Genomic DNA, 24509 nt, shown 5'->3' with positions numbered 1-24509 from the left:
CCATGTTTATGCAGGCCTTCCTCTTCTTCTATTGATGGGTGTGTAATTTAATGCTCTTTTTGGCCATCTTTCCTCTGACATCTTCATAACATGACCATACCATAGCAATTTTTTTGTTTCTATATATGGTCAACCGTGGAATATACACTCTTTGTACGTCGTCTTATTTCCTCATTTGGTACGTGTTCTAATCTAGATACCCTGCATGCTCTACGTAAGTAATCTATTTCCGCTACTTCTATATTTTTTCTTTCCTTTCCTGTGAGTTGCCAACACTCTGCTTCATAAGTTATACAGTGGAACCTCGATTATCCGTCAGGGCACCGGACCAAACGTATGACGGATAATCGAAAAGATGGTTAACAGAACATTAAAAAAATTAAAAGTTCATAGTACAACTCTCAAATTTTATCTGTATGTTTTGTTTGACAATATAAGGATTCGTGTACGCCCAATCGAATCAGTTTGGTTAAAAATATTCTAAAATCTTTGTTTGTTTTCATGTTGCTTTACATTTTGCAACGGCCGAATTTCTTAATCGGCGTAAGATCTCGCAATCAACCTTATTAGCTTCTTCTTGTTGAGAATACCACTCGATGAATTATTGCAGGTGCAGTGCAGCTTCTCTAGCTTCTTTACTCAAATCTAGCTTCTTCTCTTGCTTCTTCAAACCTTTGTCGGTTACAATAGCATCCTCTACAATTCTACATCGTCACCGTCAAATTCCAAGTGTCTTCTTAATCTGTTTCGTCCGACTCTGTTGCCATTTCAACGATTTCATCATTTATCTCAGCAATCGATAGCCGTTTGCATCCTCATCACAAATTTACCAATAGTTTGGCTTATCGCAATGCTCAAACAAAATGAATTGATGCCTCAATTTTTGCTTATGTGGTCAATAAAAATGTACGGACCCTGACGGTTAACAGAGGTGACGGTTAATGGAGAGACGGATAATCGAGGTTCCACTGTAATAGGTTCCACAATTGTTCTGTAGATTGTTAATTTTGTGTTCAGCTTCACCTTGTTAGATCATAGTAGACCTTTTAAAATACGAGTTCCTTTCCTTCCTTGCTGTATCCTCTGCTGTATGTCTCTTTTTGTAGTTCCTTCTTCTGATATTATGCTTCCTAAATATTTATACAGTGTGTCAATTTGAAAAGTTGCCACCCCTTATAATTTGGTCCCTATAGAAAATCTAAAAATATGCAAAAACACGTCAAATTTATTTGTGAGGGGGACATTTTGTAGACCAGTTTTCGACTAAATTACATCAACCCTATAGCGGGGGCGGACAAAACCCCCAAAATCTTTAATGGAAAGGGGGTTGAGTGATACCTCATTTTGAAGGTCATTAAATTACCTTTTCAAAAATACCACATGCCTTATATTTCTTTTCAGTACTTTTGGAAAAATCTTGTGACTCAATACTCTTAAAAATTTTGGAGTTCTGAACTCTATACTCTTAATATCTTTACGGTTTTACTTGATTTTTCCAAAAATACTTCAAAAAAATACTCTAAATACTTCAACACCCCAAAAAAAATTCAATTTGGAGTTCAATACTCTAAAAAAATTTTTGGAGTTCTGAACTCGATATTTAATTATTAAAATTAATTAAAAAAAATTAAAATTACTGAAAAGAAATAAGTATGTGGTATTTTTGAAAAGGTAATCGAACGACCTTTAAAATGAGGTATCACTTAACCCCCCTTTCCGTTAAAGATTTTGGGGGTTGTGTCCGCCCCCGCTAGAGGGTTAGATTAATTTAGTTGAAAACTGGTCTATAAAATGTCCCCCTCACAAGTAAATTTGACGGGTTTTTTTATATTTTTAGGATTTTCTATAGGGACCAAATTATAGGGGTGGCAACTTTTTAAATTGATACCCTATACAGTGAGCACGTAAAGGTTGGAATAAATTCATTTTCTCGAGAGTGGACGATTTTGGAAAAAAATCTAGAAAGAGGTCAACTTTTATTTGTAAATTACGACTTTTTGGCATATATATCGTACTAGTGGCGTCACCCATTTGGGGGTGATGACGCCATCGATAATTTTTTTAAATGAGAATAGGGATCATGTGATAGCTCATTTGAAAGGTAATTCAATTCTCTATTCAGTAATATGAACATTAACATAATTATTTATAAAGAGTGTCGAAAAAAATGTTTTCTGAATTAAATGTATTGACATAAAAAGAAGAATATGCGTAATTTATGTAATTCAAAATACATTTTGCTGCTCTCAGAAATCAGAAAAAATGTTCATTTGAAAAAAAATCATTGCTTTTCGTTTAAATTAAATGCTCAAATTGTCAAGAGACAGATGGGTGGCTGCTTTAATATTGGAATTTGCAAAAAACAATATTTATTTGTCAAATAAACATTTTTTCCTGTTTTCTGATAGCAGGAAAATGTATTTTAAATTAAATAAATTACACAGATTCTTCTTTTTATGGCAATAAATTTAATTAAAAAAATTATTTTTGGACACCCTGTATAAATAATTATGTTATTGTTTATATTACTGAATAGAGAATAGAATTACCTTTTAAATGAGCTAGGACACGACCCCTATTCTCATTTAAAAAAAATCATCGATGACGTCATCACGCCCAAATGGATGACGTCACTAGTGTGATATATATGCCAAAAAGTCGTAATTTAAAAATAAAAATCGACCTGTTTCGGGATTTTTTTTAAAAATTATCGATTCTCGAGAAAATGAATTTATTCCAACCTTTACGTGCTCAGTGTATATGCCCCTTATGTAACATACATAATTTTGTTAACGAAACATAGTAAGTAAATTTTCAAAACATATTTAGTGGAGTCAAAGGAGTTTTTACTTCCGAAAAAAAAACAAGATAGAAATTTTTATAATTTCATTAAGAAATGTATCATAAACAACATATCAAAAAGTTCTACTCCAAAAGTGGGTGTTTAATTTTTTTTTTAATTAACTGAATTACTGAACTGAACCTATGTACATTAGATACGTGGGAGTGGAAGATTCGTAAACGGATATGCAGGTAAAGAAGAATGTAGTGTATGGCGAAGAAGAACCAACAATGAACTAGTGCAACTATATGACCATCCAATGGTAAGGATCCAAGGAACCAATGGCTTGATGTGTATCTAAATTGCCAGAAGAAGATAATGCCTATATAATTAATTTAAACTGAAGCTGTCACAAAAATAAAAGGGCGTCCACGAAGAAAGGTTTAGTTATAATTCTATAAGGTTGTTTTTGGTTCCCAAAAATATTTTTGACAATATTTTCCTTTACACCACTTAGATAAATTCCAATTCACATAAAGTTTTTGGTTTGTGCGGCATACAGTTGCTGTTAATACTTTTATTCCGTATAAGGATTTTTTGTATGTTTCTCACCAGCCAAAGAAATCTAATCATTGAATTTTTTGAATTTCCATGCTAATAGAGATGTTGTTCTGATATAATAGTTTAATATACTAGCACAAAAGTTCAAATAGAAGGTTCAAAGCAAATTCATATGTATAAACATCGGTAAATAGTAAATATGTACACGAACATTCCGCGTGGCTTGGTAGTCTATTTACTTCTATTGCATATAGTCCAGACAAATAAGGATTTTCTCAAGACACTGAAATTTCCAGATAGCTGACTACTTTTTTACTTATTGTAGACCTATATAGTACGTTCTTTAACGGTAAAATATTGCAAAACCTCTAAATTTTAAAGAACCGCTTGGATTGACATGAAATTTGGCATACACATAGCTAACAAGTAAAAAAAAAGTGATATTGTGCCGATGTCTGCTTTTGCCCTGGGGGTGAAAAAAATATTCGTCCAAAGTAAGTCCGGAAATGGATAAACTGACTAATTTTAAGTAACTTTTGTTCTATAGAGTTTTTTCACTAAGTCAATACTTTTCGAGTTATTTGCCAGTGAATATGTTAATTTTTTCAACAAAATAACCACGCTTTTAGGCGGTTTTTCGCAAATAACTCAAATAGTAAGTATTTTGTCGAAAAAACATTCTTAGCAAAAATATAGCCTGTAAAAATTTTTAAAAAAAATGGTGTATATATCACGTCTCTATACCTAGTAGATGCAGAATTATAGCTAATGAAAAATAGGTATGACATATTCGTCAAATTCCAAATGAAATACTTTAACGTGAAATAACCAAAAATGAAGCACATTACGGGGAAAACTCATTTCAACTTATTAAAAGTGTTTAAAAAAAGCTTCATTTTTGTTTTATAAAAAAATTTCTAGCATCAAAAGTAAGCAAGTTACGCCCAAAATAAAGTTAGTCCCTTTTTTTTGATAAAAAACTTAATTGTTACGACTTCACAAGTTTCTTGACTCGTGTATGTATTGTTTATATGATTTGTAAGTTTCATCGGTTCAAAGTCCTTATTTTTTAAAGGGCTGTAGTTAAAAGGGGTTGAACGAGTCACTGATCACGAATGTATGCAAATTTAGAAACACCAAATCTTAATCAATTTTTTTCTAACAGAAAAACAAAAAAATACATGATATTCAGAAAAGCAATGCTAACTTTTTGTTTTTCGAGATTTTTGGTATCTCTAACAATTTTTAAGTTATTATAAAAAAAAAAACATTTTTTCAACATTAAATTTTTTAAAAATTTTACTTTAAAACCAAATTTTTTCAAAAATAAGCACTTTGAATCGATGAAACTTACAGATCATATAAACACAACATAGGTAAAATAATCTGTGGAGCGGTAACGATTAATTTCATTTAAGTTGCTAATTAGAGAGTGGTCTTCCCGATATTTTTTTGCCAAAACAAAAGGGACCAACTTTATTTTGAGCGTAACTTGCTTAAATTTAATGCTAGAAACTTTTTATAAAAACAGAAATAAAGCTTTTTTTAAACACTTTAAAAAAGTTATAATGGGTTTTCCCCAAAAAGTGCTATTTTTTGGATATTTCACGTCGAAATATTTTATTTGAAATTTGGTGAATATGAATCTATTTTTCATTGGCTATAACTCTGCTTCTACGAGGTCCAGAGACCTAACGCGTACATCATTTTTTTAAATTTTTTACAGGAACGTTTTTTCGACAAAATACTTACTTTTTGAGTTATTTGCGAAAAACGTCTAAAAATGTGGTTATTTTGTTGAAAAATTAACATATTCACTCGCAAATAACTCGAAAAGTGTTGACTTGGCGAAAAAGCTCTATAGAACAAAAGTTACTTAAAATTAGTCAGTATACCCATTTCCGGACTTATTTTGGACATATATTTTTTCACCCCCAAGAGGGGGTGAAAGTCACCCCCAGGGCAAAAGCACACATGGGCACAATATCACTTTTTTTCTTTGACATGTAAGCTATGTGTATGCCAAATTTCATGTCAATCCAAACGGTTCTTTAAAATTTAGAGCAAAAACCGTGAAAGAATGTACTAATAGGAAGAGAACCTACCTGTTTCCTGCCTAGAGTTGGCGTCCGTTTTTTAATTATTAATAATTTAGTGCAAAAAACGCGATTTTTTGCACCCCATTAAAAGCGAAATAGTTGACATAAAATTACAAAATTTTAGAACATTGAAAAATCTTCAAAATGCCGATTTTTAAATGTTAAAAAGTCAATTTGTTGCTTCGCAAATTGCAAAATAAATGAAAATCGACATTTGTCAATAACTTTTACTAAATTTAACTTAAATTTTTAGGATTTCACCCAAGTTGGGTATTGGAGGGGAGGGGTACTTATCAAACCCTCAAAATTTGAGACTGATCCATAAATAGTTTAAAAATTATTCTATTTGTTTATCCCAGAGACCTTTGTTTTGCAATAACATAAGACAGAAAATAATGACTAGTATTTTAACACGAATTTTCAAATAAAAAAAAATTAGCCTAGGTTCATTTGGGCCAAAGTTAGCCATATGTTTTTTTAATTAACAGCTAATTTGTTTATAATAATTAAGGAATCTCATTGATGCCATTTTATAGAATGGGATTTGTAACTTTTTTTTTAATTTGCACAAATATTGTACCTACTTTCACAGGTCCCTCTACGAATTTTCAAAAATGTAGTTCAAATAGTTACTAGGGGGAACCTACAAATCCACCGAGTTCAAATATGTACCGAAAAAGCAATTTCAAACTAATACAATTTTCTGTATCTCCGGATGTACTCTATGGATTTTTATCTTTCTTTTTTTAATTTGTATGTAATTTCTACGCAGGTACATTACAAATATGCAATTTGTTTATATATTTATTAAGAGGAAAGGAACATTTTGACGCCTGTCAAAATTTTCAATGTATTTTAGATGTAATCATTTTTTTCGAATCCTGAGAAAACTACTAAGTATTTTTGAAAAATTTAAACGCAGAATGAAAGATTACTTTATTACCGAGGGCCGAAAGTCCCTTAGAATGAATAAAAAGTTTCTTTTGAATGAGATATTTGAAATTAAAAATCACACTACATTTTCTCTTAGTTTTTCACCCCTGTAACTTATTAAAATAAACATTATAGAAGTTTTCAGGGACTTTCGGCCCTCGGTAAGAACATAATCTTTCATTCTGCGTTTAAATTTTTCAAAAATACTTATTAGTATTCTCAGGATTCGAAAAAAATGAATCCCCATTTAAATACCGTTGCAGCCGAAAATACGTACCCACCCCCTTAATTAATAAACAATGTAATTTGTTTAAACAATTCTTGAAAAAATAAGCTTTTTTCAAAAATCTGTTTTTTAATCATAGTATCATTAATGATCACAGAAAAAGTTAAAGAACACTTTAATAAATGAATTCTAAGGGACTTTCGGCCCTCGATAATAATGTAATCTTTCATTCTGCGTTTAAATGTTTCAAAAATATTTATTAGTTTTTCGGGTTCGAAATAAATTCGGAAAAAATGAATGTATGTATTTAAAAAACATTTCTCCAAAATTTTGCGACAACCTAAGACAGTGGCAATAAATTGGCCTATGTTTTTACAGTTACCTTTTTTTAGGTCAGCAAACAACAGTATCTCCAATTGGACCAGATGAGCTACCTCCTCCGTTCTTCCAGCAAGCGGAGGGCGGTGGAGTTCCTATGGTTACGTGCAGAGTTTGTCAGGCAATGATTGATATTTCTGGAAAAAGAGACCAACACGTCGTCAAGTGTACGCAGTGTAATGAAGCCACAGTAAGTTCTCGCATAATTTATACTGGTTGAGTTTCTAAAAAGTCGATATCATACTCTTTAAATTTAGACCTTTTATCATCAGTTAGCCTATACTTGTTCACTGCTGAACGTAGACCTCCCTTAAAATTTTCCACCTATTTCTATCTAAGCTTCTTGCATTCAGTTTGTGGTGATGCGCTTTATAGCATCCGTCCATCTAGTCGGTAATCGTCATCTGCTTCGATATGCCTCTTGTCTTGGTCATCATTCCAGAATATTTCTGGTCCATCTATCATCCGTCAATCTGGCAACATGTCCTTCTAAAGCCCATTTATCCATGGCTATTTTTTCAACTCCAAAACCTATAGACCCTATATATATATTTCTACATGTCCTTCTAAAGCCCATTTATCCATGGCTATATTTCAACTCCAATACCTATAGATATTTAAAGCACCAATGACAACACAAAGAAAAAACAAAAATAATGGTTTCATGAAGAATGTGAACAATCATTGGAAGAACGGGCCAAGCTACGATTAAAAATAATAACTCAAGGAACAAGAGAAGCGCAGGAAAATTACACTAAACAAAGAAATAGAACCAAAAAAATACTACGAAAAAAAAGGAAACATTATGAAGCTAAACTGAAAAATGTACAGGAAAGCTACAAAAATAATCAAATTAGGAACCTGTACCAAGGGATAAAAAATGAGAAACGAGGGCACCAACCGAAAACTGTACATTATAAAGACAAAAATGGAGAAATGATTATGGGGTGAACCAGAGATATTAGAACACTGGAAACAGTACTTTGATGAGCTTCTAAATGGACCTGAAGAGACAGACGATAATAACGAGGAAACAGAGGATCTAGTAAATGAAATACAAAATCAACAGAGTGAAGAGCAGGCTCCGACTGTAAGCGAAATTCAGAATATCATCGATAAATTAAAAATGAACAAAAGCCCAGGAAGCGACGGCATAACGGCTGAAATGAAATATGGCTGATTGTCAGAATTATCGAGACATAGCGCTGCTAAACATAACGTATAAAATATTGGCTATGCATATTAAAAACAGATTAACAACGAAGGTTGATAAAAGCGTAGGAGAATATCAATGTGGGTTCAGAAAAGGCAGAAGTACTGTGGATCAGGTCTTCACACTACGAGAAATACAGGCTAAAAGTTACGAATATAATAAAGACGCCATGGTTCTTTTCATTGACTTTAAACAGGCTTTCGATCGAGTGAAAAGAAGCGAATTATTCACAGCATTGCATGACATGGAAGTTTCTCCAAAGCTTATTAGAATTATAAAATTAACTCTCCAAAGAACAAGGAGTGCGGCAGGGTGATCCATTGTCGTCTATAATTTTTAGCATATTACTAGAAAAGGTTATAAGTACAGGACGCAAACATTAATAGAACAGGTCTGGTCTACCACAAAAAACATCAGTGCTTGGCATTCGCAGACGATTTGGTAATCTTGGCTAGGAGCAAAATATAACTTATAGAAACAGTCATGAAACTCGAGGAGAGGGCAGCAACCAAAGGATTGTATATAAATGAAGCAAAAACGAAGTATATGGAATGGACAAATAAGCAATTCCTTCGGGGGCAATACATAACAATGACAACAGCGAAGGGAACACAGTATAAATTCGAAGAAGTTGAGAGATTTGAGTACTTAGGAACTGTCTTCACAAGAGATCCTAACTGTGGAGAAGAAATACAAAAGAGAATTATGTCGGGCAACCGCGCTATATTTGCTCTTAATGGGTTGTTAAGAAGTAAAAATATATCACAAAGAGCAAAACTAAGTTACAAGACCTTATAAGGCCGATAGTAACGTATGCTTCTGAAACATGGGTCACAACAAAAAAACACCAAGAGTTGTTATTAGTTTGGAAGAGGAAAATAATGCGCAAAATCTTCGGTGGGAGAAACTTAAATGAACAATGGGTAAGAAGAACAAATAAGGAACTAACTGAGCTCTATCAAGATTCTAACATACTAGCAGTAATTAAGGCGCAAAGACTTAGATGGTTGGGCCATGTGCAGAGGATAATTCCATCTAGAATTCCCAGAATGGTACTATCTAGTGCATTGGCAGGGAGAAGGCGAAGAGGAAGACCGAGATCACGATGGAGTAATGGAGTTAGAGAAGATATGAGAAGAATTAACGTAAGGAACTGGGAAAGAAAAGCGACTGACAAAAGGGAGTGAAAAAGAATAGTACATCAAGCCGTGGGCCTGCTAGGCTCGTAGTGCTTACATATTATTATTATTATTATTATTTTTTAAACTGCATCCGGGACTCCTGTTCTTCTTCTTATTTCTTTTTGGTACTTAATACCTGATGTAATCCTTAACATTGAGCTATCGTGTTTCTCTAGCATGTTGTGTAACTCTTATTTTATGTATTGTTCTTTTTGTCAGAGTTCGTGTTTCCGCACCATATGTAAGAACCAGTAAAACACATTGGTCAAAAACCTTCCTTTTCAAACAAACTGGAGTACTAGACCTATTTTTCTTTGTATTTCAGTTATCTGATTATCTTGGCCTAAGCGAATTTCATGTTCTAGATATTTGTAAGCTATTTCTTGATCGATGCTCTTTCAATTTGAATTTTATTGCTGACTACAAGATTGGTCATACATTTTGTCTTTGAGGTGTTAATTTTAAGGCCAATTGTTTTTGACGCTTCACAGAGCGTTTCCAGCATTTTTGTAGCTTTATCAACTCTATCATATATTAATACGATGTCATCAGTAAATCTTAGTTGGTTCAGATCCTCTCAATTTATATTAACTTCCATATTATCCTCTTGTTCCATTCGCTTGGACATTTACATGAATACTTTTGTTTTGTATAAACATAACTAAAGGTATAATTTGTACAACGCAAAATGTCGAAACATTCGTTAGCTTTAGGGCCGGTTTCACCAACAACAAATAAATCAATGAATTTTATGGTGTATTATTATTTTTTTATGGTGTTTCAATACAATTTTGATATTTAAAGTTAAACTGGCGAATTTTCTTTGTTATAGATATTTAAAGCGAGATTAACTTGTCATTTTATTGGTAGAGTAATTAGTTATTTAATAAATAAACAAATAAAATGTTATTTGACGTCAGTGAAACGTAGATGTGTCAGTTTATTGTTCGAATAACTTTATTCATCGAATAAAGTATTTGTTGTTGGTGAAACCGGCCATTAGTGTTGTAATTTATACAGTTATTCAATTATAATCTGAAAATGGGGTAATACCGAAATTGCTACATGTATACTTAAATATATCATGTCTTACCCCGATATTGAACATGTCAAAATGATGTCCAACAACATGTCAAAATGATGCGGCGAACAACAGAAAATTTTGCTTTTTCTGCCATGTGTCAATATGTTGTTAATTGTTAACCAAATTTAATATCAATTGACAATTCCCCTGTATACACCCTTGAATGATGGGCACATAAGACTTGTATGTACTAAGGCATGTCCGTTTTAAGTGACATACCTACTTCATGACGACTGTTTAGACTTTAACCAAAGAAAGGTGACATTTGCAATAGAAAATAAAATAAAACTAAAGAACAAGCTAAACCAAATTAAAGAAAATGAAGAAGGTGAAGAGCAAACTAGTAATGGAAATACCAATTTTAAATATAGTGATGGTATATGGTACCAGTCAGTGGCGGCTGGTCAGGGTCGGCAGAGCCGACCCACACATTTATGGACACATTTTAGATTTTTTTTAATATTTAAGTTAATAATCAGAGTTGATGATATTCGTTTCTGTGAAATAAAAAAAATATATGTTAGATAATACAGACTAAATTTTGTTCATTGTTTTTAAAAGAATTTGATCGATTCGATACGTTAAGTGATCCCTGTGCGTTGTGCGTAAGAGACTTTTCAAATTAATGATCCTAGCCATGCACCCGATTGCGATTGTGTGAATTCTTATAAGGCCCGCTTCGTCAAGCCGTCCCCAGATTGACCATTTGCTTGTAATAAGAAGCTATGGAATATTAGCCGATAGGCAACAATTATATATTCCCCGTATTTATTTGAATGGCAAGTATGGTATATAAACAATCTGCCGAGCGGTGATCTGCAAACGGCAATAAGACACGTACCTATTATAGACCAGGGCGCATCTGTAAAAATATTAGTACTTCTTTTTCGAGAAAAGTTGCACTGAACTAAAAGCTGCGTAATTAAATTTCCTACAATATAGGATTAGTTATAAATTTTAAAAATTGTCACCCTTGTTGCAAAACAGCAATAATTGCGAAAAAAAAACATAAAAAACAAGTATTCGCATTGTACTTTTTTCAACCATTTATGCTACACTTACGACCTTCATATTTTAACCAGAAAACCTTTATGATATAATAAAACAATACTGTGAATTTCATTAAGGTGAAACAGTAGCGATCAACAGGTAGCGAAAATGCGTTCCAAGATTGCGGCTGTAATTTTGAATATTTTTTCGAGATATTTGGCACACGTATTCGTAATATAATAAACAATGGCGGTACAGAGCCCAATTTGAAAAATATATTAATATGTGGAAATTACTCTGTAATTAAATACAATATTAAAAAAACGAGCCTGTACCGCCATTAAGAAGAACAAAAAAATACACTTTCTTCAAATAAACTTTTTTATCCGATGCCTAGATTTTGTGTCATTTTGGAACTACTAATGAAATAAAAAATTTTAGTAGTTCCAAAATGACACAAAATCTAGGCATCGGATAAAAAAGTTTATTTGAAGAAAGTGTATTTTTTTGTTCTTCTTAATGGCGGTACAGGCTCGTTTTTTTAATATTGTATTTAATTACAGAGTAATTTCCACATATTAATATATTTTTCAAATTGGGTTCTGTACCGCCATTCTTTATTATATTACGAATACGTGTGCCAAATGTCTCGAAAAAATATTCAAAATTACAGCCGCAATCTTGGAACGCGTTTTTGCTACCTGTTAATCGCTACTGTTTCCTCTTAAGATCGTTTCAATAGATTTTACAAAATAAATTTTGCAATACAGCTTTCGCAAAAAAATTCATTTTTTCAAAATGTTGCAGAACTGAAAATAGAGCAGACAGCAAGTTGAATTTATTTTTACGTATAGAAGAATACTGTACCTTTCTTCTATATGTAAAAAAAATCAACTTGCTATCTACTTTTTTGTCAGTACTGCAACATTTTGAAAAAAATTATTTTTTTTGCAAAAGCTGAATTGCAAAATTTATTTTGCAAAATCTATTGAATCGATCGTAATGAAATTTACAGTATTGTTTTATTATATCATAAAGGTTTTCTGGTTAAAATATGAAGGTCGTAAGTGAAAGTCGAAGGTCGAAAGTGATAAATGGTTGAAAAACGTAAAATGCGAATACTTGTTTTTTATGTTTTTTTCGCAATTATTGCTGTTTTGCAACAAGGATGACACTTTTAAAAATTTTTTTACCAATCCTATATTGTAGGAAATTTAATTACGCAACTTTTATGTCAGTATAACTTTTCTCAGAAGTGAATACTTTGAAAGTTAAAATCAAAAAACGAAGAAAAAAATCGAATTTTTTCTTCATTTTTTGACATTTTGATTATTTAAACAATGTTCCGGACTTTTTGAGTGGAAGGATAACTCAATTATTATTTCCAAAGAATTTTCAAAATATCTATTAGACAAGTTCATTAAACATTATCCATCATTCTTTAATCAACTAAAATAAGAAAATGGATTAACAGTTTTATATGCTGATCTAAATATTTTCGGAAGGTGGGATAAGTTACAAAATATATTTAATTTTATATACTGCAATTCATTAGGTACAACAAACTGTTGCCGAAATTAATAAATTATTGTGCTCAAATGTGGGCAAATTCTGCCTCAAATGAACGGGATTTCTCTTGTCTCAAAAGAGTCAAAACGTATTGTCGAAACACCATGAAACAAGAGAGAATGTCAAACTTATCTCAAATGTCAATAGAAAAAAACTTTTAAAACCTCTCCAAAACAATAATAAATTTTCCAATGACGTTATAACCCATTTTGCTACTTCGAAACAACATAGACTAGAGTTAATTTATAAACAGGTTTAGGTTCTAAATTTATAGGAAAAAACAAAAAAAAATAAAAAAAAACAAAAATCAAAAATCTTCTATGAAATTGAAGTCTTTTAATTAGATGGCATACCTATCTGAGGAGACAAAACCTTGCCGACCCTGTCCCTATAGCCACGAGCCGCCACTGGTACCAGTATCGGAAAAATGAGAATAATAAACTTTTCATGAAGACTAGCATTGACGGAAACTGTTTATCTTTTGAAACCAAACAATATAGTATAAATCCCATCAAAGCATACGAAAAAAGACTCCCAATCACGGTGCGAAGAAAAAATCTCTTGTCGTTATGTGAACAAAATTTAATACTAGCTAGACCATACCACCAATAATACCAATCTTTGAATCTTTACCAACATCTAGTATTGCCAGAGATTGTCTTCCAGAACCTGACGCAACTGAAGACAATGATAAACGTTTGATTCATAATCTAAAACTTTTAATTTACCATTATTTTACAATAATGGAGGGTGATGACTTGAGGTATCTACACATGAGTACTTGAGGTATCTACATGACGTGAAGTTCCATAATTAATGTATTGTGACTATTTTTAATTTTTATATTTTTTATGTTTCTAGTTACATTAATTTTTTAGCAATACCTTAGCGAGTTTTTGCCAATGATTTTCCTTGTCTATATTTATAGTTATGTATATTTATGTAGTAATTTCAATCTTGACAATCTTTAACATTTTTATAATACTTTATAGCCAATAAGAAATGCTCCTCCGGGAAAAAAGTATGTACGCTGTCCCTGCAATTGTTTGCTTATATGCAAAAGTTCCTCGCAGAGGATTGCTTGTCCCAGACCGAATTGTAAAAGGATCATCAACTTGGCCCCAAGTCCGGTCACACCACCTGTACCCACTATGCCTGGCATGTGCAGGGTTACTTGCGCACATTGTCACGATACTTTCCTGGTAAGTACAAATTTTTTGTAGCTAGGTTAAAGCCCGATTCTCATTAGACGTGCAAGGAATCGGACCGGCAACGGCAAGGCACGGGCAAGGTTTTCGGAGTCCATGCACACTGCGAAAGGCTTACCGCGGGATAGTTGCTTTGTGTTGTAAACAATGTTCAAATTGAACGTTAATAAAATTGCTCTAATATTATAGCCACTTTACACGATGCAACTAATTGCGCAATTAATTGCACAATTTGTTGCAGCAATAGAAATTGCATTTTGTCATACGAAAATTGCACAGAAAAGCTGCAACTTCTTGCTGCAAGAAGTTGCAGCTAAATAGAACATGTCTTCCTATTTTTCATGCAATTTTTTCTGCAATTTGGTTATATTTTTAGTAACTTTTAAGGCGACACTGTTTGTTTTTACTTTTCTGTTGTCAACAAATAAAAGATTTTGATGACATTGACATTCTGTCATCCTAAAAATTTCAAACCAAACAATTTTTTAACAAAACTAGAGGAACTTTTTACCAATTTCACGCTTCACAGATAATATTATTCTGGTGGATAACTTTAATTATGCGACGTATAGGTCTGGATCCCGCGTATGAAAAAAAAGTTGAATAATAGCAAACTGAAAATTTTTTTAATAGCTTAAGGGTGTCTAGTCGGGCAAACTTTGATGTATGGGAACGCTGGAACAGGGGAAGTTTTAATTGTGGAACAGGTTTTAAAATTTAGAACGTCAGAATACGAAAACGTCCCATGTATTTTGTCGGACAGAACTTCCAATGAATTTGTTACCCTTTCATTAAACTGTCCTGCAAAAATCAGACTGCTATTTATCACCAACTGAGCATTTTAATGAGTGGAACACGTAGAACATGTCAAATGACAGGAATTATGACAGATGACAAATAGCAGTCTGATTTTGGCATTATAGTTTAATGAAAGGGAAAATCCAAATCAATTGGAAGTTCTGTCCGACAAAATACATGGGACGTTTTCGTGGTCTGACGTTCCAAATTTTTAACCTGTTCCACAATTAAAACTTCCCCTGTTCCAGTGTTCCCATACATCAAAGTTTGTCCGACTAGACACCCTTAAGCTATTAACAAATTTTCAGCTTGCTATTAATCAACTTTTTTTTCATACGCGGGATCCAGACCTAATAGGGATTAAAAAAACTATTTTCTATTTTTATTTCTACAACGTGTTTCCTTTTGTAAATGAATAATATATAATATTACTTGGATTAGGTATTAATTGATTTTCTTATATGTACTTAATACATAATATATTATAATTTTCTCAAATTAGAATCTAACATATTTAATCTAATATCTGATAACTCTACTCAAAAAATTACATTTAATTTATAAAAACAACATAACCTAAAATTTATGCTATTTTGTCAAAGTTTCTGTCTATTTCATATCATGTCAGTTTATTTTATGCAGTTGTTTGCACCGTGTAATCACTGTATTGCAGAAAGTTAGCTGCAACTTATTGCACAAGTTCTTGCGCAAGAAATTGTGCAATTAATTGCGCAATTATTTGCATCGTGTAAAGTGGCTTTTAGACGACAAATTAGGCGTAAGAAAATTTAAGTACCTGGGAACCTGCTATGTGAAGACTGGATATCGGATATGGAAATTAAATGTCGGATAGAAAGGGCCAGAAGCGCATTCATAAAATCATAAAATTCAGAAGCGTCTTTACGAGCTCTGACTTTGACCTGAACCTACGACTAAGATTCACGAAATGCTATATTTATATGGTCGCTGCTCCTATATGGCATGGAAGGATGGACTTTAAAAATAAACTCAATGAAAGCTAGAGGCATTTGAGATATGCATTTATCGACGAATCCTTAAAGTTCCCTGGACCGCACGAATAACAAATGAAGGAATCCTGAGAATTGATACAGAACGGCAACTGCTATGCACAATTAAACAGAGAAAAACGGCATACATGTGGCACGTAAACGAAAGATACCAATATCTGCAAACATTTTGAAGGAAAGATAGAAGGATGAAGAGGAGTGACATGACAGGAAGAAAATGTCATGGTTCCGTAATGTCAAACAATGGACAGGGCTAAGAAACATAGGAGACCTTATACACAGTGCAAGAGATAGAGAAAAATGGTCAAAAGTGATGGCGAACATCCATTAGTGAATTGCATTAGAAGAAGAAGAATTAGACGAAGAAACAAACTGGAAACAAATATTGCAGAAACAGAAAGATACTTTTTTGGGTGCATAAAATGCTAAAGAAACGCAATGAAGAAGGAGAATTTACAACGTTACACTCCGAACTTTTAGATGATCAGACAATTTTTTTTAATGATTACCGAATGACAATGGACGAATTTAACAACTTATTGGCGCATATTGAGGGACCTCTTGAAAAACAAAATACTTCTTTCCTCTATCCTCTGTCGGTACTATGAAACTGATTTCAAACAACCACGATTGCAGATTGCTTGCCGGTAAGGTATTCGCACTTGTCGTGACCTGCACGGCATATGCGAGGCAAATATTGTTTCGGAAGGACGGCGATTGCCGGTGCCTGGCACGCATAGTGTGAATTAAATCCCGTGAAGGTCATAAGATTTATGTAAGATGTATCTTTCCGAGCCGATGCCTTGCCCATGCCGCATGCCGACCACTTGCGTTGCATGATAGTGAGAATCAGTCTTTAGAATGAGAGAGGTAAATAGTTCTATTGGCAATGCAAATGAACTATAGGGGGCGCTTTGACAGATGATCAGCTGATAGAGCGCATAGGAAAACAAAACCAAACTGCCTTAGCCATAGCCCGTGAAACATTAAGTGAAGTAATCTCTGTATTTATTACCTTAAATTATTTTTTAGTTGGTTTAATAACGGAAAATAAAGATATTTAGGGTCGTCTTGTGGATATTTTTAAATATGTAGGTGTAGGTGACACAGTAAGACCTTTAAAAAAGAAGGCGAAACATTGTTAAATGCTGGCCACATTTTGTTGTGTGGCAGATACAGTAATAAGTTAGTGGGTTTTTGTCTGCAACCGAAAAATTTAAATGGTGCTCCACATAAAGCATCTACAGATATGTTACTAGACCAGTGGGTGGCAAAATGTACTTCTAAAGCCGGACAAGGGAGTAAGGAGCAAACATCTGATTGCAATTTGATTACAAGCATTTATTACATTTCATTATAAATATAAATTTTGTTAACACTCCATCACTTGTTATTGATTTCCCAATTATTTTTAATTCACAAGTCAAATGACATTGTACATTTTTATCTCGAGGAAAAAAGTGCATACTTATTGCTTCCGAACGAAAATTACTGTATGCATACTGTATTGGTTGCATTTACTTTTTAACATTATGGTACCTTGTTATGCCTTATACAGTAACCGCCACCCTACTAGACACATTTAGCTATTACAGTCCAGTACCCTTCATTTGTTGCAATGTTTATTTTTATATCTAGTGACGTTTAGAACGTCAATAAATGTATAGAAACTGAATATTAACATACAAAGTTTTTTTTGCTTGCACTATAGTCATTCAGCCAGTCTCAATCAACAGTAAATGTATTAAAGATTTGCCAAATAGTAAAACATGGTTATTATAATAATATTACAATAAACCAATACAGAAGTAAAAACTTCGAGATGTATTCTGGTATAAAATCGTTTATTTTTTTTTTTTTTTTTTTTTTTTTTTTTTTTTATTAACTCCCGGGAGTTAATAAAATCGTTTATTTAAAACTATAAAATGTCATCGATTGCAGAACGTTTTCGTTCTAAACAGAACATCTTCAGTGCATCCTGCCGAGTATTTTGAAACTAGCACACTGTAAATAGTGTTAACATCATCATATATGGTTTACATAATGTAATATGTTAAAATGTTATGACTACAAGTCGATGTTAATGGATAAAGTGGAACACATGCTAAAAGGGTGCCATGGTTCCCTGCTCGAAGATGCTAGGTAATTGCCAATTCAATGGGCACAAACCAACCTACATATTACAATATTTTACTTATTATTTTACCTACTCATTACAGCTAATGTACATACTATGTTAATAAATATTATAAAAATATATTATACTTAATGTTTATCAAGAACACATAGTGTATACATTTTACAAAGAATAATTATTTGTAAAATGCATTCTTTTTTGTATTTTTTTTTGTTTTTTTGTCACTACGATAAGATGTCAACCCGGTTCAACCCCTCGGAGGTTTAAATCCTCTTGGTGATTTTTTTTTCTTCATTTTTTTAATTTTTTTTTTTTATATTTTTTTTGTATTTTTTTTAGTTATTAGATTATTTTAGATAGTAGATTTTTTAAATATAATCATTTTTTTTCATTTTTTTATTATTTTTTTTTAATATTTTTTTTAAACATGTTTTACAAATACTTATAACTAATTACAATAATATTTTACTATCCGACAAGAAAGATACCAAACAGTCAAAAATTTTCTTTTTATTCAGTAACAGAATAAAGAGAATATTTACAGGGAGTGGGATGTTCTGGTGAAAGTTTTAAAGTATTCTAATATTATTGGTGTTTGAATAAAATTATTTTAAAGGACAGCAACAATACTATTAATTAATATATTTTTTTGTGTGGAAAAACAATTATTTTGAATTGGTTTTTGACAGTAATATGACAGAGACGAAAATCACATCTGAGAACGGACCGGATTAGCCCATAAGCACAGCAATGGGGAACTTAATAATGTTCAGTTTTGTTTAAAAATGAGATTTTGAAAATTTCACACTTCAAAAACTCATAATAACTTCGATATACAGATTTAAAATCTTCTGTAATTTAAAATAGTTCATACGGCCCGTGACGTCACATAGTTTTACTAGATTGTTATGTTTATGGTTATATTTAGGTATATTCTTCTTCTCCTTCTTTAGTTTATTGGCCTCCATCTACTTGGGTATTTTGCCAGTTCATCGTCGCGGAATAAGAGAAAAATATTTATATTCTAATGACATTTATCGTATGTCATTGTAATAATATATTCCAGTTTGTTGAGATTGGAGTTTGATACAGTTTTTAAAGGAAAGGAAAGAAGGTTTACTATGGAAAATAGAACCATTTTGTAAACAAGTTTTCTATGAATAGTTCAAACGATCAAAACACTTGTGACGTCACATAACTGTATTTTCTCCTGACGTTTGTAATGTCTAATTTAAAATTATACACAATTTTGTTTACTTTGTCGGTGCAAAATGTAAACATATAATCATATGACGTCACGACGCGTTTGGGCTAGTTGCTTTAATTTGAATTTAGAATCGTCTTTAGGGGCCAAACGGAAAACAAAAACCACTGTTTTATTTTTGATACATGTTTTAAATTATGTTCTGTTGTGATTTATAACATTTTTTTTTATTTAAAATTTTATACAAGTTCCCCATTAGGTACCTACCCTTGTATCTAGTAGCGTGGCGTTTAGTGTATAATATTATATACACTATTTATAACTTTTTAACTAAATGCCAAATGTTTTGTTTCCCTACTTGCTCTAATTCGAATGTTTGCTGCACAGTGTCGCCTCTTTCGTTTGACGTCGCCAATAGCGGAACGGTAACTGGTTCTGCTTGAATGCGGCTACTTTTGTGGATCGGAACAAGGAAGTGGAAATCAAGTACAATAGACTGGCAGGATGTCTTAATAACACTATAATATGGCGAAACCTACATATTAACACTAAGATAAACTCAAGAATTTATAAAGTCAGTGTAAGACCAATAGTCCATTAGAAACAAGACCTGATACAGCCTCAACACAAAAACTACTGGAAACGGCATAGATGAGAGTACTGAGAAGAATTACAAGAAATACACAGAGATCGAAAGAAGAGTGAAAACATTAGAAGACAAGGTAACGTAGAGTGTATAAATGATTGGGCACTGAATACAGGGTTTACCCCACTTGATTAGTGGGGTAAATCTCAATAGATAAAGATATAGTAATAGATAGCAATAAAAGTTAATAACATAAATTGTAGCCAACTTTGAGCTTCACATTACAAAATTCGTTAGAATGTTACAGGTTGTTCGATAACACAGTGTCAGACCAAACTTATGGTTTTTTAAACGGAACACCCTATATTTTATTATATATTTAAAGTCCTGCGAAAACTTCTTCATCACAAAAATATAAAGGTTTGTTATGTTATACAATGTATTTACAAAGTTATAACCAATGTTGTATGAAAATCGTAACAAGTTCAACTCCCTGTATAAATAAAAATAAGCACAACAGCAATGGTTGATTAATGCCATATTTTTTATTTATTGTCAAAATTTTCAAGAATTATTGACATTGCTAATTTTCTTTATATCAAATACAGGGTGAGTCAAAACGCAAGTACATTATTTTCTCAGTAATGTCAAATTATTTTGTATTTTATATCACTATTGAAAAGTAACATTACCGTACTTTAATTTTTATATAAAATTCCCTATGTCCAAATTTATTAGTTTTCGAGATATTTTCATTTTTCAGATTAAATTATTTTAGGTGTCTAAATTTATCTAAATTTTAAGTAAGCCATGACTGAATTGACGATTACTGATTATCAATCCGGTAATCAATGTAACAGTGTAGGAAATAAAGAAATAAAAATAATTTATTAGTAATACATTTTACAAAAAGAACAAACCACAACATGCAACATTTTTGAAACAATTAAAAACTACTTTTTTATGTAAATGTAACAAATAATGAAAGAAAATTAGTAATAAATTTTACAAAAAAATACACAAACACAAAATACAACATTTTGTGAAGACAGTTAAACACTACTTTTGTATGTAAGTGTAACAATGTAACAAATAAAGAACGAAACATAATTTATCAGTAATACATTTTGCAAGAAAACATGTTTGAAAAAATTAGAAGCTACTTTTAATAAAATACTTTTAATATTAAATACATAACGTGTTCAAAATTACCTCCTTTTACACACTTTTTAACACATTTATGCACGCCTAAAATCGATCATTGAATGAACTACTTACTCTACGAAGCATTTGTAAATTAACACATCGAAATACACTTTGTATTCTATTTTTCATCTCATCCCTTGTTGTTGGAGGTTTTTTATAAACTTCATTATTAACGTAACCCCAAAAAAATCAATCCAGTTTATTAAATTCTGGTGATTTGGGTGGCCACGCTACTGGTCCATTGAAAATTGAAAATATCTCGAAAACTATAAAATTTAGACATAGGGAATGTTATCTAAAAATTAAAGTACGGTAATGGTACTTTTCAATAGTGATATAAAATACAGGGTATTCCATTTAAAATTAGTGAGAAAATAATGTACTTGCTTTTTGACTCACCCTGTATTTGATATAAAGAAAATTAGCAATATCAATCATTCTTGAAAATTTTGACAATACGTAAAAAAATATGGCATTAATAAACCATTGCTGTTTTGCTTATGTTTATTTATACAGGGAGTTGAACTTGTTACGATTTTCATATAAAATTGGTTATAACTTTGTAAATACCCTGTATAACATAACAAACCTTTATATTTTTGTGATGGAGAAGTTAACAGTACATATTTCGAATATAAAATAAAATATAGGGTGTTCTATTTAAAAAAACATAAGTTTGGTCTGCCACTGTGGTATCGAACACCCTGTAACATTCTAAAAAATTTTGTAATGTGAAGCTCAAAGGTGGCTAAAATTTTTGTTATTAACTTTTATTACTATCTATTACTATAGCGGATCTATTGAGCTTTACCCCACTAATCAATCACCCTGTAGAAAAGAAGAATGGAACAACTACATAACCAGAATGAGGGAGACACATGTGGTCAAAATAGCAAGAGATAAGTCACCAATTGGTAGAAAAGTATCAATCCTCCAATGAACAAGCAGAATTCCTTATAAAGGGGAAGAAGAAGGAAGTGTGTTTATTTGTGTAGAGCTACGTATGTCCCAGCGTGACACTAATTTAATATCTTACTGCAGAATAAATTTAGATTAAGTATAATTTAACTTTTTTTTTTAGTTTAACACGTTAAATAACGCTTTGGCCCGATGTCCCCACTGTCGAAAGATCTCGTCCGTGGGACCCGACTATGCAAAAGGTAGAGCCAACATTTTCCTCATCCTTTCCGCAGTATTTCTGATCATAGCTATAGGAGTGACTGCGGGAACATACTCCTATGCAAGAACACACAACGGCGTTTATGTAGCATACGTCGGCGCATTTCTATTAGCTTTAGTAATGTTTATTCGTAGCATGTATTATTACTTTATGAAAGTTAGTATTATAGAGGGACCGATGTAATTTTTGAGTAGCTGTAGAGGATTTCGATTTTTTAGCGGCCTCTGTCTTATAGAAAATCTTAAATAACAATTATTTTTATTTTAATTTCATAAATAATCTGGTAGTTGTTGGATATTTGGTACTCGTTTCAAGGTATGTACGATGCAATACTTAAACTTAATGCTGGCGTCTATTTAGCCAGAACCAATACACGAGACAGATCAGTAACACTGGTGTGATTTCGAAAACTGTATGTTGTCGCTGTTGCACATATATGACGATAATAGGATTTTATTACGGTTTGAAAAAATGGTCCCAATATGATTCCTCTAAGGTTTGAAATACTATACGTTTATAAATACACTCCTGGCCAAAAAAAAATCGAGACACTTGCATTTTGTATGATTGTTTAAATAGAAATTTATTTAAAACGCCAAAAAAGTAATAATAGGAAAAAGATGTAACCCAAAAGAAAGTAATAAGTAACGAAAAAAAATTAACATTGTTCGAAAAATTAAACAAAAGAAAAAATAAATTTTGATTGACCACAGTTGGCTGTTTTTAGGCTTAGTATCGTGTATGGTGTCCCTTACATCTGTGGGGGAGTTCAGTACGCCTAGGGATACTTGCAATAAGTTGCTGAATCTGTTCTTGCGATATATATTTCCATTATGTATTGAACGCTATTTTCAGCTGTTGAATCGTTTCTAGCAACGGTTCCGTCTTTTTAATATTTTTCCCCAAAATGGCCCATAGATGTTCTGATGGATTCATGCCAGGACTACGAGCGGGCCAATCCAAAACGGGAATTCCGACAGTATTTAGGTAGTCCAGGACGATTCGCGCAGTTTGTGGACGCGCTTTTTGCATAAATAAGAAATTATTACCAACGAAAGGGGCCTAGGGGACAACATTGTCCTCCAGATACTATCGTACGAGGTTGCTTATGAAAAAGAGTTTTATTTTAAAAATTATTCTACAATCGAATGCTCTCCTTCAATATATTCCCTTCCCTCGCCACACACCGTTCCATTCGTTTTTTCCATTGGTCAAAGCAATCCTGGAAGTCTTCTTTTGTTGGAGCTTTTAGGAGCTCCGCCGTTTTTCGCTTCACCTCTTCCATCGACTCGAACCGGATTCCTTTTAAGGCAGACTTGATCTTCGGAAACAGGAAAAAGTCACAGGGTGCTACATCAGGCGAGTACGGCGGGTGTTCGAGCACTGGAATGCATCTAGCGGCTAAATAACGCTTCACAGACAGGACTGTTTGTCAAATTTTTTGGGACCAACTTCGCACAGACTTTCTTCATGTTCAATTCGTCATGTAAAATTTTTCTGACAGTTTCTTTATCAGCGTTTAGAGTCTCAGCAATCATACGAGTGCTCATACGACGATCTCCGCTCACAATTTCGTTTATTTTGGTCACAGTTTGCGGAGTTGAAACAGAGACAGGTCGACCTAGACGTTGGTCATCTTCGGCGCTCTCTCAGCCTTCAGAAAACCGTTTATACCATTCGAAAACACGCGCACGAGATAGAGAATTCTCACCATAGGCCTTTTTCAACAAATTATAGCACTCAGTCGGAGTTTTTTTTAATTTAACGAGAAATTTCACATTAATCCGTTGCTCATGTTTTTCGTCACGAGAAAAAAACACGTTCTTTTCTAACTTTTACAAAAAAAATACTACTACAGCGACAAAAACGTATTTTCGTACTGGAAGAGTAGTAGAGTAGACACTTCCATTTATCTAATGCTGCATTCGTTTCCCACTCTTCCCATCTAGGACGCCTTCTGCGCGCGCAGTGTCGTTATTTAAAAGCCAGACCTCGTATATCTGTCTACTGCTAGAGATCCACGTTCGATGAAAATTAATCGGTGAAAGAAATACAGTAAGATAGCGGTTCCGTAAGGGGAGATCTTTAAAAAAAACGTTCATCACGCTGATCTCTACACCTTTTTCTGTTTAATACTAGTCTTCTA

At 32.5% G+C, this 24509-nt stretch overlaps 1 protein-coding gene across 1 annotated transcript in view; it reads left to right on the top strand.

Moving 5' to 3' along the window:
* LOC114341282 (type 2 phosphatidylinositol 4,5-bisphosphate 4-phosphatase) overlaps window positions 1–23818 on the top strand; it is an 86243-nt gene extending 62425 nt beyond the window's left edge. Inside the window, exons 2-4 of the mRNA XM_028292086.2 lie at window positions 6994–7169; window positions 14009–14218; window positions 22265–23818. Of these exons, the coding sequence (XP_028147887.1) occupies window positions 6994–7169; window positions 14009–14218; window positions 22265–22546 (668 nt within the window). The 3' untranslated portion in view covers window positions 22547–23818. The remainder of the gene's footprint in view (window positions 1–6993; window positions 7170–14008; window positions 14219–22264) is intronic.
* The last annotated feature ends 691 nt before the right edge of the window (window positions 23819–24509 follow it).

This window comes from Diabrotica virgifera, chromosome 5 (genome assembly GCF_917563875.1).
Source record: "Diabrotica virgifera virgifera chromosome 5, PGI_DIABVI_V3a".
Taxonomy (NCBI): Eukaryota; Metazoa; Arthropoda; class Insecta; order Coleoptera; family Chrysomelidae; genus Diabrotica; species Diabrotica virgifera.
The sequence above is the reverse complement of the archived record's forward strand: the minus strand, read 5'-3'. Positions and strand labels throughout refer to the sequence as shown.